The sequence below is a fragment of the Octodon degus genome, unplaced genomic scaffold (assembly GCF_000260255.1).
Source record: "Octodon degus isolate 3935 unplaced genomic scaffold, OctDeg1.0 scaffold00048, whole genome shotgun sequence".
Classification (NCBI taxonomy): Eukaryota; Metazoa; Chordata; class Mammalia; order Rodentia; family Octodontidae; genus Octodon; species Octodon degus.
In genome coordinates, this window is record NW_004524624.1 from 3,403,753 (window position 1) to 3,423,423 (window position 19,671).

The following is a 19,671-nucleotide window of genomic DNA, read 5'->3' on the forward strand; positions in this document are numbered from 1 at the left end:
AGTACCTAGGATCAAACTCAGGACCATACACTTGCAAATTGCTAGGCAGGCCCTTATGCCACTGGGCTATATCCCTGGCCCCCAAGATTTTTTTTCTACTGCTATGCAGTATCTTTTTTTGTCATAAATCAGGATCTGAGCAACTGTGGATCTATTTCTGTACTGTATTTCATCTATCTGTCATTCTGTGCATTTCCAGTATCTTAATTACAATAGCTTTTACATACATATTGCTATTTGGTAGTAGAAATTTTTCAACTTTTTTTCCCCACATTCTCCTAGCAATTCTTGGTGATCCATTTCCGAGTACAATATAGAACCAGTTTGCTAACTTCCACAAAGATCCTTCTGGGCTTTGATTGGCTTTGTAGTGAGTTTATATATCAAACTGACAAGAGCTGCTACCTTTAACGCAATACATCTTCCAATCAATGGGTATCTTACATCCTGTTTTTTTTTTTAGGTTTTCTTTCATTGTTATATTATTAGTTGCTATACTAGTAGTTTTTAGTATAGAGGTCTTGCACATTTGTTAATAACTTTCGTGAGACCTAACTTAGTTATTAAGTATAAGCAATGCACATAACATTTTCTAGAAGCCTTATAAAAGAAGTATGTGGAATCCATTTTAATATTTTATCCAACCCAATATCCTTAAAATATTTTTTTTGCAGAACTGGGGATTGAACTCAGGCCCTTGTGCTTGCCAGGCAAGCCACATGTAGCTTGTAGCTATCACAGTGGACAGCAAGCAGTATGTTAGTCTCCTTTTATTAGTTAGCTTCTATTTCTCCTTGTATCCCTTGTAGTGCCTGTTTTATGTAATGTTGTTTGGTGCATGGAGAGCCGAAACTTTCACATCATCCTGTGAATTGCTGTAGCTGCCATTATATATTGTCCATCTTAGTTTTGTTTCAATGCTTTTTGGCCTGAATTCCATTCTGTGGTAACAGCACAAGAATACTTGGTTTTTTGTTGTTTCCTTTTGCTTTGCAAGTCATTATTTAGTTGTACTTTTAGCCTTTTCAATCATTATGTTTATTCCACATAGCATATAATTGGGCTTTGCTTTTCAAGTCAACTGGAAAATTTAAGTAGACAAGTTAAACCTATTCACATTTATAGACATGACTCACATTGGGTTAGAACGCCGCCATATTATCTTACAACTAATGCATTATACTAATTGTCTCTACTTGGTCATTTTTTGTACAAGCTCTTTTGTTATTTAGGAAAGTTTGTATGTTTGTATGTGTTCTTTCCATTTTTATTATTAAAGTCCAATAGCTTTATTAGAGTATGTCTTGGAATTGACACAGAACTGGATCAATTTTCCACAGCTTAATGTTTTCTTGCTACTATTCTTCAATCCATTTAACTTTTACTTGTTCTGTTATGCCTTTGGCATCTTGTGTGTTCAACTTTTATTTTTTTAGATGAAGTTTTTATGTTACCCAGGTTGGTCTTGAACTTGTGCTCAAGCAGTTATTCCTTCAGTCTCTTGAGGAACAGGGACACAGGAATGCGCTACCTTCCTCAGCTTAGCCTTCCTTTTTAATAGGATTCTGTAATTTGCTTTCCTGAGTTTGTTCAGCTTTCTATTTTCTTGTATGTTTTTTGTCCATCTATGTCTACAAGCACACTTTAATTTTCTGAATGTAGGCTACTGACGCTAGGTAATGAATAACTAAACTTACTTTCTTTTAGGTTTCTGTGTCAAAATTTTCTACATTAAGCCAATTAAATACAAAGGTTCCATCAAGAAAGGAGAGAGACTTGGAACTCTACTGCCGCTGCAGAAAGTTTATCCTGGCATACAGTCCCATGTACACATTGAAAACTGTGACCTGAGTGACCCCACTGTGTACCTGTGAGCAGAAAATAAAAACCAGATCTTATCAATAAAAAATCATCTTAAAAACTTTGATGTCCTACATCTGAAGCAACCTGTGTTCAAACAGAAACACAATGAATGGAAGAAAGATGAAATCTTATTTTGACTGTCACTCTGATGTTTGTGTTTGAATTGGTATTGTAGGGCTTTTAGATTTCTGTCACCTATAGTAGTTTTATGTTTTTGTTTTCTAAGTCCTGCAGACCTAAGGTAAATAAACAAGTGAATCCAAGCAGGTCCAGACTGTGTTTCTGAGACCTCTAAAATGAGCCTCGTTTCTTCTTGAAAGTGTGAAAGGGCCTAAACACCTTCGTAGAGCACAGGAATGAAGGGTAGCTTATAATTCTAGGTAAAGTAGTTCTCTTCATAGTCAAATTGGAACCTTCTTTTGCATGAAGGTAATAAAAGATTCTCAGCATATCCTTAGGTCACAAGGAGAGCTGCTCACATGGATAAGAATTTTCTGGTCCTTCCATTCACATCTTGTACAAGTAACTAGTTTCCTAGGTAATGCATGAGAGCATATTACAGAAAGAAAACCTAGTTTTGCATTTCAGAAAGTGCTAGAAAAAGAGGACTATGTGAAGAATCTCATGGAACTGGATCATTTGGCCTCCTTTAGCCAACTAGATATATATAATCATAGGTATTCCTCTATACCACTACATACTATTACTGTTTTACTTACGTTGATAACAAGTAGTAAGAGGATAAAAGAATATAAAAATGTTCAAAGGACCAGAAATAATTCTGGATCCCTAGACTTAAATTAGTAAGTAAGAAACAAGTAAGATAAATTACTTTTTTTTTTTTTTTTTTTTTTTTGGTGGAACTGGGGATTGAATTCAGGCCCTTGCGCTTGCCAGGGAAGCACTTATTCCACTGAGCCATCTCCCCAGCTCTGATAAATTAATCACTGCAGAAAATTTACAAATTTTTGCTCAAATTCTTTTGAAATGTAGAAAACCCCAGTAGAATGATTCCATTTTTAGAAGGAATGCTAGCAGAAAAGATAAGTAATTTTTTTTTTACAAACTGTATTTAATTTTTCATGTATTTGGTACAGGGTCTCACTACGTAGCTCCAGCTTGTAGTGATCCTCCTGTGCTTGTAGTGATCTCCTTCAGCCTCCCCAGTGCTGGGATTACAGGCGTGTGCCATCACACCTGGTCTTGTGGCTGGTTCAATGTGTCCTGGGGCGGGACTGGCTGGCTTCGCAGCTTGCCTATACAGGTACTTAGTCTGTTGAGCATCTCACCAGCCTTCTAAATTTTATTTTTGAGGAAATTGGGCTGGGGTATAGCTCAGTAGCACAGTTCTTGCCTGGCAACCACAGGGTCCTGAATTCAATTCTTGGTACCAAAAAGAAGGGGGGCAGCAAGTCTTCAACAGAAGAAATCACTTCATTTGTACACTAGGGCCTATATATAAGAATGTTCATGGTATCACTATGTGGCATAACAAAATCTGGAATAATCCAAATGTCCATCAAAAGCAAAATATTTTAAAAATTATCATTTTTATTTTTTGCAGAACTGGGGATTGAACTCAGGCCCTTGCGCTTGCCAGGGTAGTGCTTATTCTACGGAGCCATCTCCCTGGCCCCTTTTAAAAATTATTATAGTTATGGGATGCAACATTCTATAGCAACCATAATAAATGAACCTCCACTAAACATAACAAAATGGATGAATCATATATTATACAATAATTTTAAATTAGTAGAAGTAAAGCAAATCCCAGTAAGGCTGATACTTTTATTCAAATCAAAGCAACAGAAATCAAAATAACATCTCTAAGAAAACACATTAAAGTAATAGAATTAAATGCAAGGTGAGAAAACAATAAAATTAGTTATCTCAGGACTAGATAAGGAACAGTCACACAGGAAGATGTAAGTTACTGTCCGTGCTGTAGTTTTGCAGTTGATGTTGATTTCATGACAACTGCTACAAAGATTTCATAGGCAACAGGATTTCTATCGAAGTAACCAGAAAAGCTAATTCTGAATCTTTATGTGGTTGAGAAAATTAACACTGTTTTACATCCAACTAGATACATTCTCCATTATGCCATAAAATGTAAGACAAGAAAGTTAAGCATTTATTTTTTGGTTAAGAAAAAACTGTAGCACCACCTCATATAGTGGTATTTCTTATTTTCTTGGCACCCCAGTAACTTTAGCTTGTTTCTAGAAATTTAATACGCATTCAAAAGATAAAAGGCCATGCTCCCACTGAAGACACAAAAAAAGAAAATGGCACAGAAGCTTTAAAGGCAACTTTAACACAGGCCTAATGTATTTGAACAGTGAAATCTAAGCTTAGCCTTCACAAATCTTCTAAAGTGGTTATTAAGGAAGGGAATGGAAGTTGCTTATGTATGCTGTTTCAAAATCAAGCTCATGACCTAGAGAGAAGAGCTTCCCCAAAGCACAGCCAGAGCACTGCTCTCTGCTTAGCATTTGTATCTGTTCAACGGAAATGTAAACTTTAAACAAAGGACTTCTTTTTCATCAATAACTGGTATTCAGCGCCCTCTGCTGCATTACATAAGGTTTTTTTCTTTATCTGGTTCAGATATCAAAGCATTCAGCTTTAAATGAAACAGTATATACAAAAGTTACATTTTTAGTTATATAGGTCTTACTTTAACTTGGTCTTAACCATCCAGCAGAAAAATATAACCATGAGGTATAAAAAGTAAAGCCATATTAATATGCTGAGCTGTAAAAGGCTAAAGTCAACAACTTCTGACAATTACCAGTCCTGCTGATAACCCACTACTATTATGGACTATTGGACCATATTGGGTTACTTTGCTGAATTCAAGTACCTACAATTATTTGAACTGGCATCCACTATGAAAAGGTCCTTTAAAAACTTCTCCTAATACAGCTTCTCTAACAGCAATGGAACACCCATCTCTGACAAGACAAAACAAAAAAGGGGGATATAAATAAAGGACCATTTTGTAGTGAAAAAAACGTATGTATACACAAAATAGGATAGATACACAACAACTTTCTCTTAGTTCAATGAGAAAGATTTGTACTAATATTATTTAGACAAGATATCATGTCTGCATTTTGTCCTCTGAATAACCACTAAGAAGACAATATACAGTGTATTAATTATTATAACTGTCCTACCAGCCTGTTTCAAAAAATAAAATAAAGAAATAGTATAAAGTTCACATGAGAAGTAACAGTACTGAGTAACATTTCATAGACTTCTGGTTACCTAAGGATTTTTTTTTATTAGATATATGCTATATCTAGTATTAAAAATACCCCTTATTTTCTCATTTTGGGCTGTCTCTAAATGTTTGTTCTTCCATATATCACCCAGTAATCAGACCAATCAAGGGCTTAATGAATTAATGAACTTGACTTACTCTGAGTTTTGCTCTAAGATTCACTGCAATGCTTAATTCATGGGGTTTAAGTACGAGGCTTCACTGAAAGCCAAACCTGTCTCAGGTGAAGAGACCAATGGTGCTCCTTGTCTCTATTAGTAGGCAACAAGGAGAAACTCCCGTGACTGCTCCTCTCAGTCCCTCTCTCTGTTCTTCATCCTTTATCTCCTAGTGCAAGCATGAGGGGCATTTTGTCACCTTACCATGCAGGTAAATACAGTATCCTCCCACTTCTCCTTCACTAAGGTGCATTAAGGCAACACCAGGAGACCCGAAGCCTACCTCTCTGATATTTGTGCCATTACCCCGACTCCCAACTCCATCTCAGTTAAGCCATTTCTTGTTTGCGGTTCTGTTACCATCATCGGATTTCAGGTTTTTTGTTATATGCTGCTTCTGCACCTTCCTGAAATTGTACTGCATAAATAATACAATCTGCAAGATGTAGCTCTGCCATCTAGAAACTGTTTTTGTATTTTTTGTTCAGCAGACCCAGTGCCACTGTCACAAAGGGAGCACTTTCTAATGTAGTACACACTTTGTCCTGAGGGCAAGAAATACCAAGTGAGTCTGAGGTGCCTGTCCCAGAGTTCATATGCAAGACTGTGGCACAGCACTGAGAATGGACGCACAAGAACAGCTTTTAATACAGCAGAGAGACTTGAGAATGCCTTTGGATTAGTGGGTGAAGATAAAATTTAAATTATTATTAAAATATTTAAAATTGGAAGATAAAAACATTTCATATTATTTTTTCATATTCTTTTCAGTTTAACTGATTTCTAAGAAATAAATTTAAGACACAGCAAAGCATACAGGGAACTAGTTTGAAAAAGGAAGTGGTTAAGGACAATGTCTACTATATTCATTATAACTAGGTACTGGGGACAGAACAGTAAACAAAAGCAATAGTGACTTTTGCACTGATGGAGTTTACACTACAATGGAATAAATTGGTAACAATCAAACAAGTAAAAACAGTAACAGCAGTAAGTGCTGCAAAGAGCAACCACAGAGTACTGAGCACATGCACAATAGGAACCTGCCTTAGCAGCAGGGAACAGGCCAAGAACCAGGAAGCTTTGGGGATGAAGTGGCGCTGAAAGGTGAGGAGAGAAAGGTAAAGCCAGGCGCAACGTGCAGATGCTTCGTGACTGGAGGGTGCAAAGCAGTTTGAGGAACTGAGAGTGGGAGAAAGGCAAAGCGCAGCCTGTGGAGAAAATCAGGCCAAGAGGCAGGGAAGAGCCAGATGCTGCAGGTCACTTGACCGAGATCCTCATGCCACAGACAAAATCCAGGGAAGAGGTCCAGCTGTGTTAGCACTTCAATTATTACACCACTCACACAAAGGATCTGGCATAGTCCTGCATCTCCTTCCTGCAGGCTGGAGAATGTTTATTCCCTCCAAAATATGCCATATGAAACTTACTCCTTTGTGTAGTATATTTAATCAATTAATAGTCACAGTATCTTGTTTGCTTTCATAGTATCTTTATAAAATGAGTACTTTTATCTAATGCCAATTATTATATAAAATAGTTAATATAAAAGACTTCAAAGTATCTTTTAAATCAGAAGCTGTTTAAGTCAGACACTTGAGTTTAAATATTGCATAGTTTCTCTTATATGAGAAATCCAAAACATAAAGAGCAAAATAAAATAAAGGATAAATAATAGGAAGTAGAGAGACCTTCAAATTGGAAGGGGGACAAGAAATAGAGGGAGAGGGAGGAAAGGAAGAGAAAGGAATAAAAAAAAGAATTGAAAAAATATAACTAGAGCCTTTGCAAATGGAGGGGAATAAGAGAGCAGAGGAGGAAGGGAGGCAAAGCAGAGGAATAAAGAATTAAGATGCACTGTGTACAAACTTCCCATGCTCACTGTTACCATTGTGTACTGCAAACATGTACTTACAAAAATAATTTAAAAAGATGATCTTATAGAGTGCTAAAATTTTATATGTACAATTGAATAAACCTCTGTATCTGGATTTGACTCAATTTTAATGCTATGTAAAATATATTAATACCAAGATAAACTAGATAAAATGTGAACAATATGAAGTCATATAGTAAAAGGCATGCGCCAGAGTTGCCTGCCTGGTAAGCACAAGGCTGAGTTCGAACACTGCTACCAAAAATAAATAAAGACAAAAGGCATAACTTAAGGGATCCAAGTTTAATGTTATAAGTCTATTTAGTAAGCCAAAGTATGCCTTTAAGGAAGGCTTAGAAATCTACTTAGAAACCATCCATAGTTTTTAGTCCATCAAACATCCCATTGAACATACCATCTCTGCCATCTACTAAAACACTTCTGGCAATTCAAATTTCTTATACTTTTTCAAATTATTCTGCAGTCAGCCACTAAAACAATTTACAAACAAAATATTTACTTGAAATATTTCTGCAAGGTATTTAAAGTTTACATTTCCATAGGTAGAAAGCAACTAATCTTAATGAGAAAAAAAAAGATCAGACTGGTTGGCAACTGGTTACCAGACGGGCATCACATCAGGAAACCACACCCTTCCCAGGTATTTAGAGACTTCAGTATGAATTTCTTCAAGGCTGTAACTGTCATCTGGGATCAGAACTTCTTCCATGATAGAGAGCTGGGTGAGCCTTCTCCCACAGATTTTTACAAACTCAATGAACGCACTACAGCTAACTTCACATTCACTGAGGCCCAAAGCTGTTAAGTTTTTACAGTGTTCAGCAATACAAATAAGTTCACTATCAAGCGGCTGAAGACCATTTGCACATACCACTAACTCTATTAGTCGTGGGCAGTTATGACCTATCCGTCCCAGAACTGCTTTGCTTACAGAGCGACCAAAATAAAGGTGAGTAACAGGGTTTTCTTCTTTGAAGAATGTCTCAAATTCTTCTTCATATAAAAAGAAGTACATAACAACATTAACTCCTGGGGAGTGTTTAATAAGCGCATCCCAACTGTGTTTTTTAATAGAATGAAATTCCACCTGTCCAGGGTTTTCACTTACAACATCAATTCGAAGATGTTCGAGATTAACATGAGTCTCGCTTGAAAGTGCTAGGAGGAGTTCATCACTTAGAATGTAGTAATTCAAGGCCAGTTCTCTAAGGCCTTGACACTGGTCAGCCACACAGAGGATTCCTGTGGGAAATTGAGTTTCTTAAGAAAGAATCATACTGATGTGACATTTTGTAAATTTAAATTTGACACAAATATCACCTATTTCCTACAACAGATATCTGATCATTTCCAAGGAGATGCTTCCAAAGATGTTAACTATATAGATAACACAAAGTATATATCTACATATATAAAGTATCAAAATATTTGCAAAATAATTTAAACAATAAATAACTGAAAAATAATACCTATTTTAAATAAAATGACTTAATTATGTTTCATAACATGCAATTTTCAATATGAAATTCTAAAAGTACATGTTGGTACATTCCTATAATCCCAGCACTTAGGGTAAGGCAGAAAGATCACAAGTTTGAAGCCAGTCTGTGTTACATACCAAGTTCAAGGGCAGCACGAACTACACAGCAAAACTCTGTCTCAAATAAACAGAAAAATTCTGTTACTTTTATATAGTAAAAAATGTAACCTACCATCAGATGAAACATGAGGACAGCTGCTCATTTTTAGGAGCCTTAGAGTGTCACTATTATTGGCCACGAGGATCTTCAGTGAAGGGTCATCCACTGGTGTGTCTTCAATTTTGATTGATGATAATGATTTGGAGTTGATGAACACAACTGTAAGTGCTGATACAAAATGAGACTTGCATGGCAATAAGAAGAAAAGTACGAAAACATTATTTAAAATTCTACAGCTTAAACCAAAAATAATACATTAAAACTACATCAAAACATTATAACAATAAAATCAATATATTACTTTTCATAGTACCATTAGCCAAAAAAAGACGTTTTTAGAACAAAGCACAGTTTTACACTTTTATAACTAACAGATGAAACAGAGGGAAAAAGTTTCCAAAATTCACAAAACAGATTTCCCAGTTATTTCTAACCTTAAGAATCTGGTTTTCAGGGGCTAGGGAGATGGCTCAGTGGAATAAGCACTTCCCTTGCAAATGCAAGGGCCTGAGTTCAAACCCCGGTTCCGCCAAAAAAAAAAAAAAAAGAATCTCGTTTTCAATTTTTAAAGGATACAGTTATATTTATTTCCCAGAGTAAAGATTGACAAATTATGGACCACTAGCCAAATCCAGAACAGTCTGTTACTGTATGGGTAATGAGCTAAGAATGTTTACATTGTCAAAGGATTGTTAGTAGACCTGCAATGTTCCCCCTAAGCCTCATTTGTTCAGAGGTAGGTATGAGGTAGGAGGTGACTGGACCACAGGACTACAGCGCGCTTGATCTTTGCCAAAAGGCTGAGAAGCGATGCACAGGACTATAGCTCAATGTGCTGGGGGCTGGGAGGGCCTGGTCACAAGTGCCAGGTCCCTGGGGCCATGCCTGGAAGGCTCTCCCCAGTTCCTCCCCTTTCCTCTCTGGTACAAGGCCATCATAACATGAGCAGCTCTTCTCTACAGCAGGCCCTTTCACAATGCTGTTTCTGTTTGAGCCCCTTGAAGATGTACTTGTGAAACCATGAAGCGAAGTAAACCTCTCTTTTAATACCTGCAGGTGTCAGGTTTTTGTCCCAGTGACAAGGAAAGTGGTTAAGTGTAACTATTAAAAGAATAATACTGTGTGAACTCTGTAAGACACACATAATTCAGTGTCCATAAATAAAGTTTTACAGACAGCCACACCCCTTCATTTACGCATTGTCTGTTTTGGTCTTTAAATTGCAAGACTGGAGCTGAGTATCTGAGCAGAACTGTACGGCTCTCAAAACCTGAAATATTTATCTTTTAGAACTTTTCAACTCCTTCTCTAGAAAATACAAAAATTCTTAATCTGTTTTATTTACTCATAATTTCCAGACCTAAAATAGTGCCTCAGTGACTTTTTACTTGTTGTTGGGACAAAACACCCGACACCCCAAATTAAGGAAGGAAAGGTTTATTTAGCTCACAGTTTATGGAGGTTTCAGTCTACATTCAGCCTGTTCCCAGGCAGAGCGGCATATGGCAGAGAACAGCAGTTCATGTCAGCAGAAAACAGTGCAGAGCAAAGGGAAAGGCAGCAGCTGGGGCTTCCAGCTAGCCTTTCTCCTCCTTATATTATGAACAGGCTACTCTCATAAGGAGCTGGGAGTGTAGAACTCACACAAGGTCCATGCCTTCCTCTAGCACAGGATGAAGATGTTTACCAACTAAGAATCCTAGTGGGCTGCTGAGTCACTTAATTAAACTTTTAAATTTCTCAAGTTGATACAATGTATCAACCAGTACAACTAGTACCCAGTTCATAGATATTCAAAAAATGCAGGAGGGGAGCCAGGAGAGAGGGGGAGGAGGGAATACATTCTGGTGATATACTTTCCCTAACAAATTACATGAATGAAATACATCCAAATATTTACATGCTTTGAAAATTTAAAAACTACATTTTCTTCTACATGTGCATTTTAGAAGTTCTCAGGTTCAAGGAGAGGAAGTTTGAAAACCATAACAACCAAGCATGATCATTTCTTTTTCTTCAAAATCAATCTGGATTCTAATAAAGAAATCTCTTATCCCTATGAGAATGACTAAACTGGTTATAAATGCTAATTATTTATAGAAGTATACTGATTTACATTCATTATACATTGGTTTATACGAAGTTTCACATGGTAGTGGGCCAAATTTCTACATATCATGGTACCCAAAGGAAATGTGTCTTTTCCTTTAAGAAATAGGTTTATTTTTCCCTTTAATAGTCATTTCAGCCTTAAAGGAAATTTAAGCTTTAAAGTACATATTGCATTATAATAACAATGTATTTGCTTAGTAATTGTGCTTAGCAGAAATGATAGGATTTTACCTTAGCGTATATGTGAAAAACAAAATAAAACCCAGTCTTGGTGAGAACGCCAACCTTGCTAGAGACTACTGAGCTCATTTTAATTGAACTTAGCTTGCGAATGTCTGGGCCTGCTCCGGTGAAGGCAGCAGGGGTGAGAAGCTGGCCCTGAGGCTGAGGTGCAGCAGCCGCCACAGCTCTAGAGGGGAACAAGCACTTCAGGCTCATTTGATTCTACAGTTCATAAACAAGGAAATAACTGCTGAAAAGTACAAACTGCCATCTCTCATTCATAATTCCCAATAAGCCCCTTTTCCCAGTGTATCTCTTTCAAAGGTAAACATGCTGGCAGAAAGGTTCACTGAAAGATAGCCATCCGTGACCCAGCTTCGAGTGCAAAGATGCACCTTCTCTTCTACCCCTACAACTAGGGGGTCCGTTAGCCAGTTTTACAGACAACCACAATGTAGTGCTTATGGTGCATCAGGCATTATTTTAATTCTGGGTTTAATATGATGAACAACATGGATAGGATCTCATGTAATGAGTTCATGTTTGTTATAGGAATAAGAGAATAAATAATAGTAAGCGAGGGGGCCAGGGAGATGGCTCAGTGGAATAAGTGCTTCCCTGGCAAGTGCAAGGGCCTGAGTTCAATCCCCGGTTCCGCAAAAAAAAAGAAAAAATAGTAACCAAGGAAGGCAGCTTCAAGGAATGATGAGGAAGATAAAATACTGCCACAGCAGAGAGTAACTGGAGGTGGTCGCATTTTTAAAGCTACTGCTGGAGATTCTACTACATGAATTCGAGCAATGCTCAAACAAGGACAGCACCAGTTTAGCAAAGCAGGTTTGGAAGGAAGGGCTACCTGCAGAGAGGACAGTCAAAGTGAGTGTGAGTGAAGAGAAGACAGCAGTTTCTGTGGCCAAATGCTGCTTCCTAACGAGCCGTTCATCTTTTCTTCTTTGGCTAACATTCCCAATTTCTAGCTGGGTATGTTGCTGTAAAACTGTTCCCTCCTCTTTCTGAAGTGTAGGGTGCTCCCAGATCGAGACAGAAAGTATTCTGGGTACTTATAGGATGTCTCCTTGAGAAGAAGGCCCTTTTTTACCTCACATTTTCTCTTCATTCAAGTGCCTAGAGCAAGGACAGGATCACACAGGAGCTTAGAGTCATCTCAGATAATGAAAATTCCTGGGGAAGAGTGGAAGGGCTGGGAGAAGCCTAGACTTGTAGTAACTTCATACCTGCTATGGACTGTCTTACCTGTGGACTTCTTTAATGCAAAGGAAGTAAACTGCTGCAGTTTCTACTCTATGAACTCAAGCACTGCTCAAACTAGCATAGTTCATTTAGTTAAATCTAACTGTTCCATCTCCAAAACAGAGGCTATTGAACGACAGGAAAAATACCCAAGGTTGCCTTTATTTATTTTTTTATGAGAATACATTTATTGAGAGAAAGAAAGCTCCTGTCTAAGAGAGGGACAGGAGGGGGCACGAGCATGTTGTTCCCAGGAGGGTTGCCTTTATATACTCCATATTCAAAATAAACTAGCACTTGAAAATGGTAAATTTAACATCTAAATTTTATTTATTTATATTTTTAAAGATCTTTAAGATTTTAAGAACTTTAAAGTTAGGCTGCTTTATGAGCACTGCTCAAAAGAGTTACAGTTCGTTTACAGTGAACAGTCATCTAACTGAATGTACTGGACACAGCAATTAGAAATCTTCATGACAAGAGAAAAACCACAGCTGGCCTGCTGCACCCAGCAGAGAAACAACAAAAGAACAGGAGGAAAAATGTAGGAATGGAGGTGTTTATTATAAAATAAACAACTTCTCAGGAAACTTAAGAGGAATGTTCTGCACTGGGAGGAAGGACATCAGGATACAAAATTAAAATTGTCCTAATGCCAGCTCTGTCCCCAACTCTTAAGAGCACAGTGGAAGGAGACAGTTGAAGCAAACAGGCAATTCTGTAAATTTAAACTTAACCCCCCTAAGAATTTGATTAAAGTCTAAACTTGTTTTGCCTTCAAAAAAATTAATTTATCAAAAGGCCTGTTTTAGTGACATACTAGCCCCACTGGAAGAGAATTCCTGTACACCTGACGTGTTCATGCTGACAAGCCAACTCATGCTGCTAACATGTGGTGTGTCTTCAAACCCAGCCACAAGGCTCAAGTGACAGCTAGGACTGCATATCCACCTGCTAACTGTCCAGTGTCCTCCCACACAAGGGTGGGCAGGGAGGGGCCACCCTTACTTGATAACAAAGGACCAAGAGCTGCCCAGGTGACTTCTACCTAAAAGATCTTTATTTCTAAACTCCATTTAGCACCTAGTGACCAGGATGACTTACTTTCTTAAGAAAAAAAAACCCCACACATATCCACATGTAATAGTTTGCTTTTAACTTTTCTTTGATGTACCATACCAGGGATCAAACTCTGAACCTTGTACTTGCCAGGCTGGCACTCATGCTGCTGAGCTATCTTCCTGGCCCAAATGTGTTTCATCATCTTTTTTTTTTTTTTGGTAGGGGGGTACTAGGGATTCAACTGTTTGCTTTTATATTTAAATATAAAAATACTACTCTTGAAGACAACAATATGCAATACAACAAATACTGTGAAATTTATATTTTGCTTAATGAAATTCCATATCATTTGTAATTTTTGTTTTAATACTGTTTTGTACTCTTTAAAAAATAAAAATTTAAAAAAATACTATTCTGCTTTGTGCTATCAATGGAACACCAAGCAGTAAGAACATTTTATTCTTTTGTTTTGTTTGTTTTTGCTGGAGCCAGGGAATGAACTCGGAAATAAGCGCAAGGAAGAGCTTATTCTACTAAGCCATCTCCCAGCCCCCCATTTTAATTCTTTGAAGGTAGGGATATCCATCAGTTTACTCAGTGGAGAGGCCTAAGGAGGGCATTCCTCCCTGACCCAGTCATTCCTCCTTTTCTAATTGCTACTTATACCTTAGAAAATAGAGTTTCTAGTTTGGACATGGTGGCACGCTCCTGTAATCCCAGCACTCGGGAAGCTGAAAACAGGATGATCACTATGAGTCTGAGCTGCATAGTGAGACCCTGTACCAGATACATCAAAAAATAAATAAATAAAAAATAGAGATTCCCATCAAGAGAGGCCCTCACTTAACCAAGTCAGGCCTTTTCCTTTTCAGCTACCCTGAAGGAAAAAACTTCCCTTTTCCCCACTCCTTCACAAACCAATTTTGTATTAATGATAGCTGTAAAAACAATTACTAAAATTACAAGCTAGAACTAAAGAATAAAAACGTATATGGGGCTGGGGCGATAACTCAGTCTAAGCACCAGCCTGGGCAGCGCAAGTTCCGGAGTTCAATCCCTGGTACCACATGTCGTGTGGCCCCAAAACCTGAGCGCACCGTGCTGGCCCCAAAACCACCAAAGCGTGGTGGCACATGCCTGTAATCTGAGCACTGAGGATGCTGAGACAGGAGGATCACTAGTAGTCTGTGCCAAATAAATAAATAAATAAATAAATATGAAAGGAAAAAATACATGAAGAACTTAAAAATAAAATTGCTAATCAACAGAAAACTGCTGCGATACTTTACCAAAGGAGAATATTGGTAGAATAGAAAGCCTTTGTTCCTAGTTTGGCAATATTTAAGAACTTATTCTATCCCACAAAAAAAGGACAGTATCCTCACCTTTGACACATTCATAAAACTTGGCTTGGCTGTTGAAATCAGTCCCAGAGTCTGGAGAGAACAATTTACTAGCTGAGAAAGTATACTGCAGGCAGTTTCTGCTGATTCAGTACTACTATCAACCTGTAAAGATAATTTCTAGTATGAACTTTCTGAAGTTTTATTTTCAGAGTAACTGGAAATAAAATTAACAGAATTCAACTGAAAATTTTTACTTATTCCTTGAATATAAAAGAGTATCTTTATTCAGAGTATCTCATAAAGTGAGAAACAGATGAGGATAAATTAACTTTACAAAGATTTATTTTCAAATCTTTTAGAACTACCTAATTTTTAATACTACTATGCAGACGAAGAAAGCTAAAGGTTAAGTTATTCAATTAGAGTTGAAGTTCTCCATTCAACCTACCCGTAACTAGAGAAAAACAAGAAACACAAGAAAAACAAGGACAAAAGTTCTGGAAAATTTACCGAGTGCCTCAAGGATCCAGATATACAAAACGTTGTGAATGAGGTATAAACAGATGCTTGTACTGAATGCTTCCTTTCCTTACCTTGAAGCTGACATACTGAAGATGTGCAGCATGCTTTTTAATGATCTGCTGAATGAGATCAGGATGAGTAGACTTAAAATATGAAGTAGCTGACTGGCTCAGTTCAAACTCAAACTTTCTCCAGAGGTCAGGAATATGAAACACTTCATTCCATCTTCTGCATACAGAAGATGCTCGAGCCCGATCTATTAAAGGAAGATACTGAAAAATTCGTAACACTACATGGTGAGGCAAATTCCCCCAGTCTTGAAGAACAGTGTACATGTGAGTCTGCTCAAGGGAGGGGCTGAACCCAAGTCTCAGCTGTTTCACGGCTGGTGATGACCGGATAACTGTATTCACAGCAAAGAAATTGTTCCTCTTCATTCTGAAAGTATCAGCAAGTGTTGGGTTTGATCTTTTTATGTTACCATCAGAAAGTAACATTCTACCTGTACAGAGTAATATTAGAAAATGAAAAGTTAAAAAAAGAAAATGAAAAGTTATTTAATACAAATTTATTAGTAATCTTCCACTACCACACATTGATAGGTACTGCTTTGCGCTAGCAATACTAAGATAACTAAGTGCAAACCTATTCTTAAATGGTAAACTACAATGACAAATAATATGATTGAGGTTGGGACAAGCTTCAGTGCAAGAAAAAGAGAATGTTGATGTGAATGAGTCTGCATGAGAAGTGGTTAGGAAGCTTCTGAAAGGAAATGTCCAAGGAAGCAGGATACTGATGTCCCAGTTTTTGCCCCTGGTCAATTGTAGTTTCTTACTAGATCCTACAAAGAAGGAAGCATCACACACTGCAATTTTGCTAAGAAGTCCTGGGAGGTCTAAATTACAGTACAATGTAATTAAAAGCCTAGGTTTGGGCAAGCCTCAAATTAAGCTGCTTACTAATCAGGTGATATTCTAAGAGAAAATTACTCTTTAAGCCTCAGTTTTCTCATCTATAAAGCAGAAAGAACAGTAGTACCCATCTGATGAGGTTGTGAGGACTGAAATATTTTACATGGCATCACAAAGGAAGTAGTTAATGAATTCTGCAGCCTTGCTGTTACACTAAATTACACAATGAATTTTCTAGATCTATTTTCATTCCTTAGGCCAAAGCGTCATTCTAGACAAATGCAAATGACTCACAACCATTTCCCTGACAGCAGGCACTAGGGAAGGCAGGTGTATAATGAACAGAGCTCTTTGTGCAAGCAACTAGATCCTCTCTAGTCAATAACAGCAAGAGCATGGACAGCGCTCCACACACCGAAGCAAAGAGGAATCCACAGGTATCAGCTAAGTCACAACAAGTTTGAAATCCAAATATACTCAAATATATTTTGTCATCTTCTACCTATATCTTATGTAAGACTATAGAGAATTGTAAGTATTAATTATTTCAACAAGGAAAATAATAGAAAGAACAGTTCTGAATTTTAAGTAATGTTCCTTTCACCCTTCAATGTTAGGAATGTATACGTGAAATATTCAGTGTCATAACTGAAACGTGCCTTCAAAGCTAATGAAATATTTATTTAACATGTAAATATACCTGTCTTATGAGTCACTCTGTCTGATGTGAAATAGTTCTTAACCACAATACAGAGTTGGATCCCAGAAGCAGGACTGACCTATGAAGTTACTAAATAAAATGGAAAGTCATCTTTATGGTTTGGAAAACTGAAATGAATAATAAATACAGCTGCAAAGCTACACCTAAGTACAAAAAAAGAGCTACTATGTACATTTCATTTGAATAAACCAGTTATGCACATGAGAACATAACAGAGAATACAAGAAATTGCTAATTATCAATAATTCAAAGCATATTCCACTCATCTACTCTTTAATGCTAGTTCCATAAAAAGTAAGGTAAAGGAATGGAAGATGAATTCTAAACTCAGATACAGAGTACGTGCATTAACATTTTGCTTGTGATCTATCATACTGGGTTGACCTATAAAATGGATAGCTGAAATTTCACTGAATTATTAATAAAATGCTAGCCTTAATATCCTGTAGTAAGAAGCAGTGAAGCCAAACATCAAGAATTCACCTAAATAGTAGGCTAGAAAACTGCCTTAGTTTGCTACACAAAGGATTATGCTACATATTAAATCTGATTGTACTAACATGATTAACATCATTTAATAAAGTCATTAGTCAATTTATTGGTAACAGAATCACCATATATAAAGGATATTATGTGAATATCAATAATCTAGTAAAATTAACATATGATTTTCTTTTCCTTACGGACATTAATTTTCAGATTATAAAATTTATCTGCAAATTATAAAGTTCATATAAACAATTTTAGGACTGCATCAATAAAAGCTCTTTTTTTAATGTAAGACAAATTTAAATTGATTTTTATCACTTTGAAAACCATGGCATAAAATACATATGTAACCACTTAAAACATTGTAATTTCTTTTTAAACCTAATAAATTGATCATTTCTTTTTTAAGCCTTTCTTACCTAAAGAAGGCTTCCAAGTTATAGTTCACTCTGACCCAACGAAACGAAGCAACTGCTGCCATGGGGTACTCACCAGCATCCATCTGATTTCACTTCCTATCTTGGCAAGATATCACAAAACATATTCATCAGAATTACAAGTAAACATCCAGTAATTCTATGCTTATATTATTTATACATCATTATCTACATTGAAGAGTTCTGCTAGGGAATTAGTTCCAGAACTACTCTATGTCGATTAAAAAAACTAGCCTGGTTAGTGGAAATACTCCAATACTCCTCAGAAATGATATCTGAAGCTTTGCTGACGCTATGGTTTAGTTAGTCAAAGGGCTCTGAAAATCCACATTTAATAGCATCTACAGAGAAACATTACCAAATATTTAAAACAGGTAATAACTACTTTTATTCATTTATAGGCTGTGTAAATATTTCAGTTCTAGTTTTTAATAGTACATAAAATCATCAGTTAAAATAATCAAACAGGCAAACTTACAACTTTTATTTACCATTTCCATATGAAATCATTTGACTAGTCTGTGATTAATAAAATACATGCTTCTGACATAGTGACAGACTTGGCATTGATTCATGCACATTCTTTTTGAGGTTTGAGCAAGTGCAGGCAAAATGACCTATCAGAGTTAGGAACAAAGTTTATAAAAATGGAAGAGAACAGCAGTAAGTATACACCAGGATAAAATCCAAACATAGCCTTGGCATCACTGATAAATGTTGTAAAGGAGACAGACAGACAGACAGACAGACAGACAGAGGGACAGGGACAGAGATAGAGACAGATGGGGAAGAAAAACAAATGCATTCTGCTTTTGTAAGCCTCACTCAACTACACAGAGGAGGCAGACAAGGCAACCTATCTATTCACTAAAGATCTGTTTTAAATATTTACTTTCTATCCTTTCCAGGTCTCAATTCATCTCTGAATTCTACCCCTAAGTCAGTGGCTTGAAGGACAGACACAAGAGTGTATATGGGCTCAGTTTCTACAGTCTAATTTTCCTGTTGCCATCAGTTCTGCTGTTATCAACCAAACCACTGTTTCCAGACAAAGGGAAGGGTGGTCCTCCCTCCTTGACATGGTATTCAGAATAAGGGTAAAGGAAGCCACGGAGCACACACCTTCAGGGAAATACCCAAATCAGAACAAGGCAAGTAACTGTATGCTCCAAATCAGATGACAATTTTATTTACTGCAGAGGCTTTCCACTGACTTCTAAAAATAGCTTATTCCTGTGTCTGTAACCTATTATTTTTACTTTAAAAATGTATTAATATGTAATAGATGTAGCTTTTGTTTGATACTGCAATACTTTCATATACAACATACAGCATGTACTGATAAGATCAAGGTAATCAGTGTCTTGATTTCCTTAGCATCTCTTTTATGTTTGAAGGCTTTATACCCTTTTCTCCTACTTATTCTTAAAATATACATTCTCATGACTTGTTGTCATCCCACTGTGCTATAAACAGTAGAGACTTCTTTGTTCTACTTGCGGTGCTCTAGTGCCTACTGTCCAACCTCCCTCCAGCCTCTCCTCCTACCCCCTAGCTTCTACACGTGATGGAACATGGAAAATACAGGGTGTTTGTATTTCTGTGTCTGGATGTGGGCCATTTCTTTTTCTATTCTTTTAAATTTTCATGAAAAAACAAAATTTCATAATCAAATAACAGGAGAATAA

At 36.9% G+C, this 19,671-nt stretch overlaps 2 protein-coding genes across 3 annotated transcripts in view; one reads left to right on the forward strand and one right to left on the reverse strand.

Annotated features, from left to right (window-relative positions):
* The window catches only part of Lect2 (leukocyte cell derived chemotaxin 2), an 8,207-nt gene extending 6,081 nt beyond the window's left edge, over window positions 1-2,126 (forward strand). The window contains exon 4 of the mRNA XM_004632245.2: window positions 1,708-2,126. Coding sequence (XP_004632302.1) covers window positions 1,708-1,874 — 167 coding nt within the window. The 3' untranslated portion in view covers window positions 1,875-2,126. The remainder of the gene's footprint in view (window positions 1-1,707) is intronic.
* Window positions 2,127-7,520: 5,394 nt separating this feature from the next.
* The window catches only part of Fbxl21 (F-box and leucine rich repeat protein 21), a 23,080-nt gene continuing 10,929 nt past the window's right edge, over window positions 7,521-19,671 (reverse strand). Inside the window, exons 3-8 of one of the 2 annotated variants that reach the window (XM_023716552.1) lie at window positions 17,966-18,061; window positions 17,037-17,126; window positions 15,494-15,860; window positions 14,940-15,062; window positions 8,920-9,091; window positions 7,521-8,449 (exon numbers count right to left, since the gene is read on the reverse strand). In XM_023716552.1, the coding sequence (XP_023572320.1) occupies window positions 7,806-8,449; window positions 8,920-9,091; window positions 14,940-15,062; window positions 15,494-15,859 (1,305 nt within the window). In that variant the 5' untranslated portion in view covers window position 15,860; window positions 17,037-17,126; window positions 17,966-18,061 and the 3' untranslated portion in view covers window positions 7,521-7,805. Of the gene's footprint in view, window positions 8,450-8,919; window positions 9,092-14,939; window positions 15,063-15,493; window positions 15,925-17,036; window positions 17,127-17,965; window positions 18,062-19,671 lie in introns of both variants that reach the window. The other variant, XM_004632246.3, reaches the window with a different exon arrangement.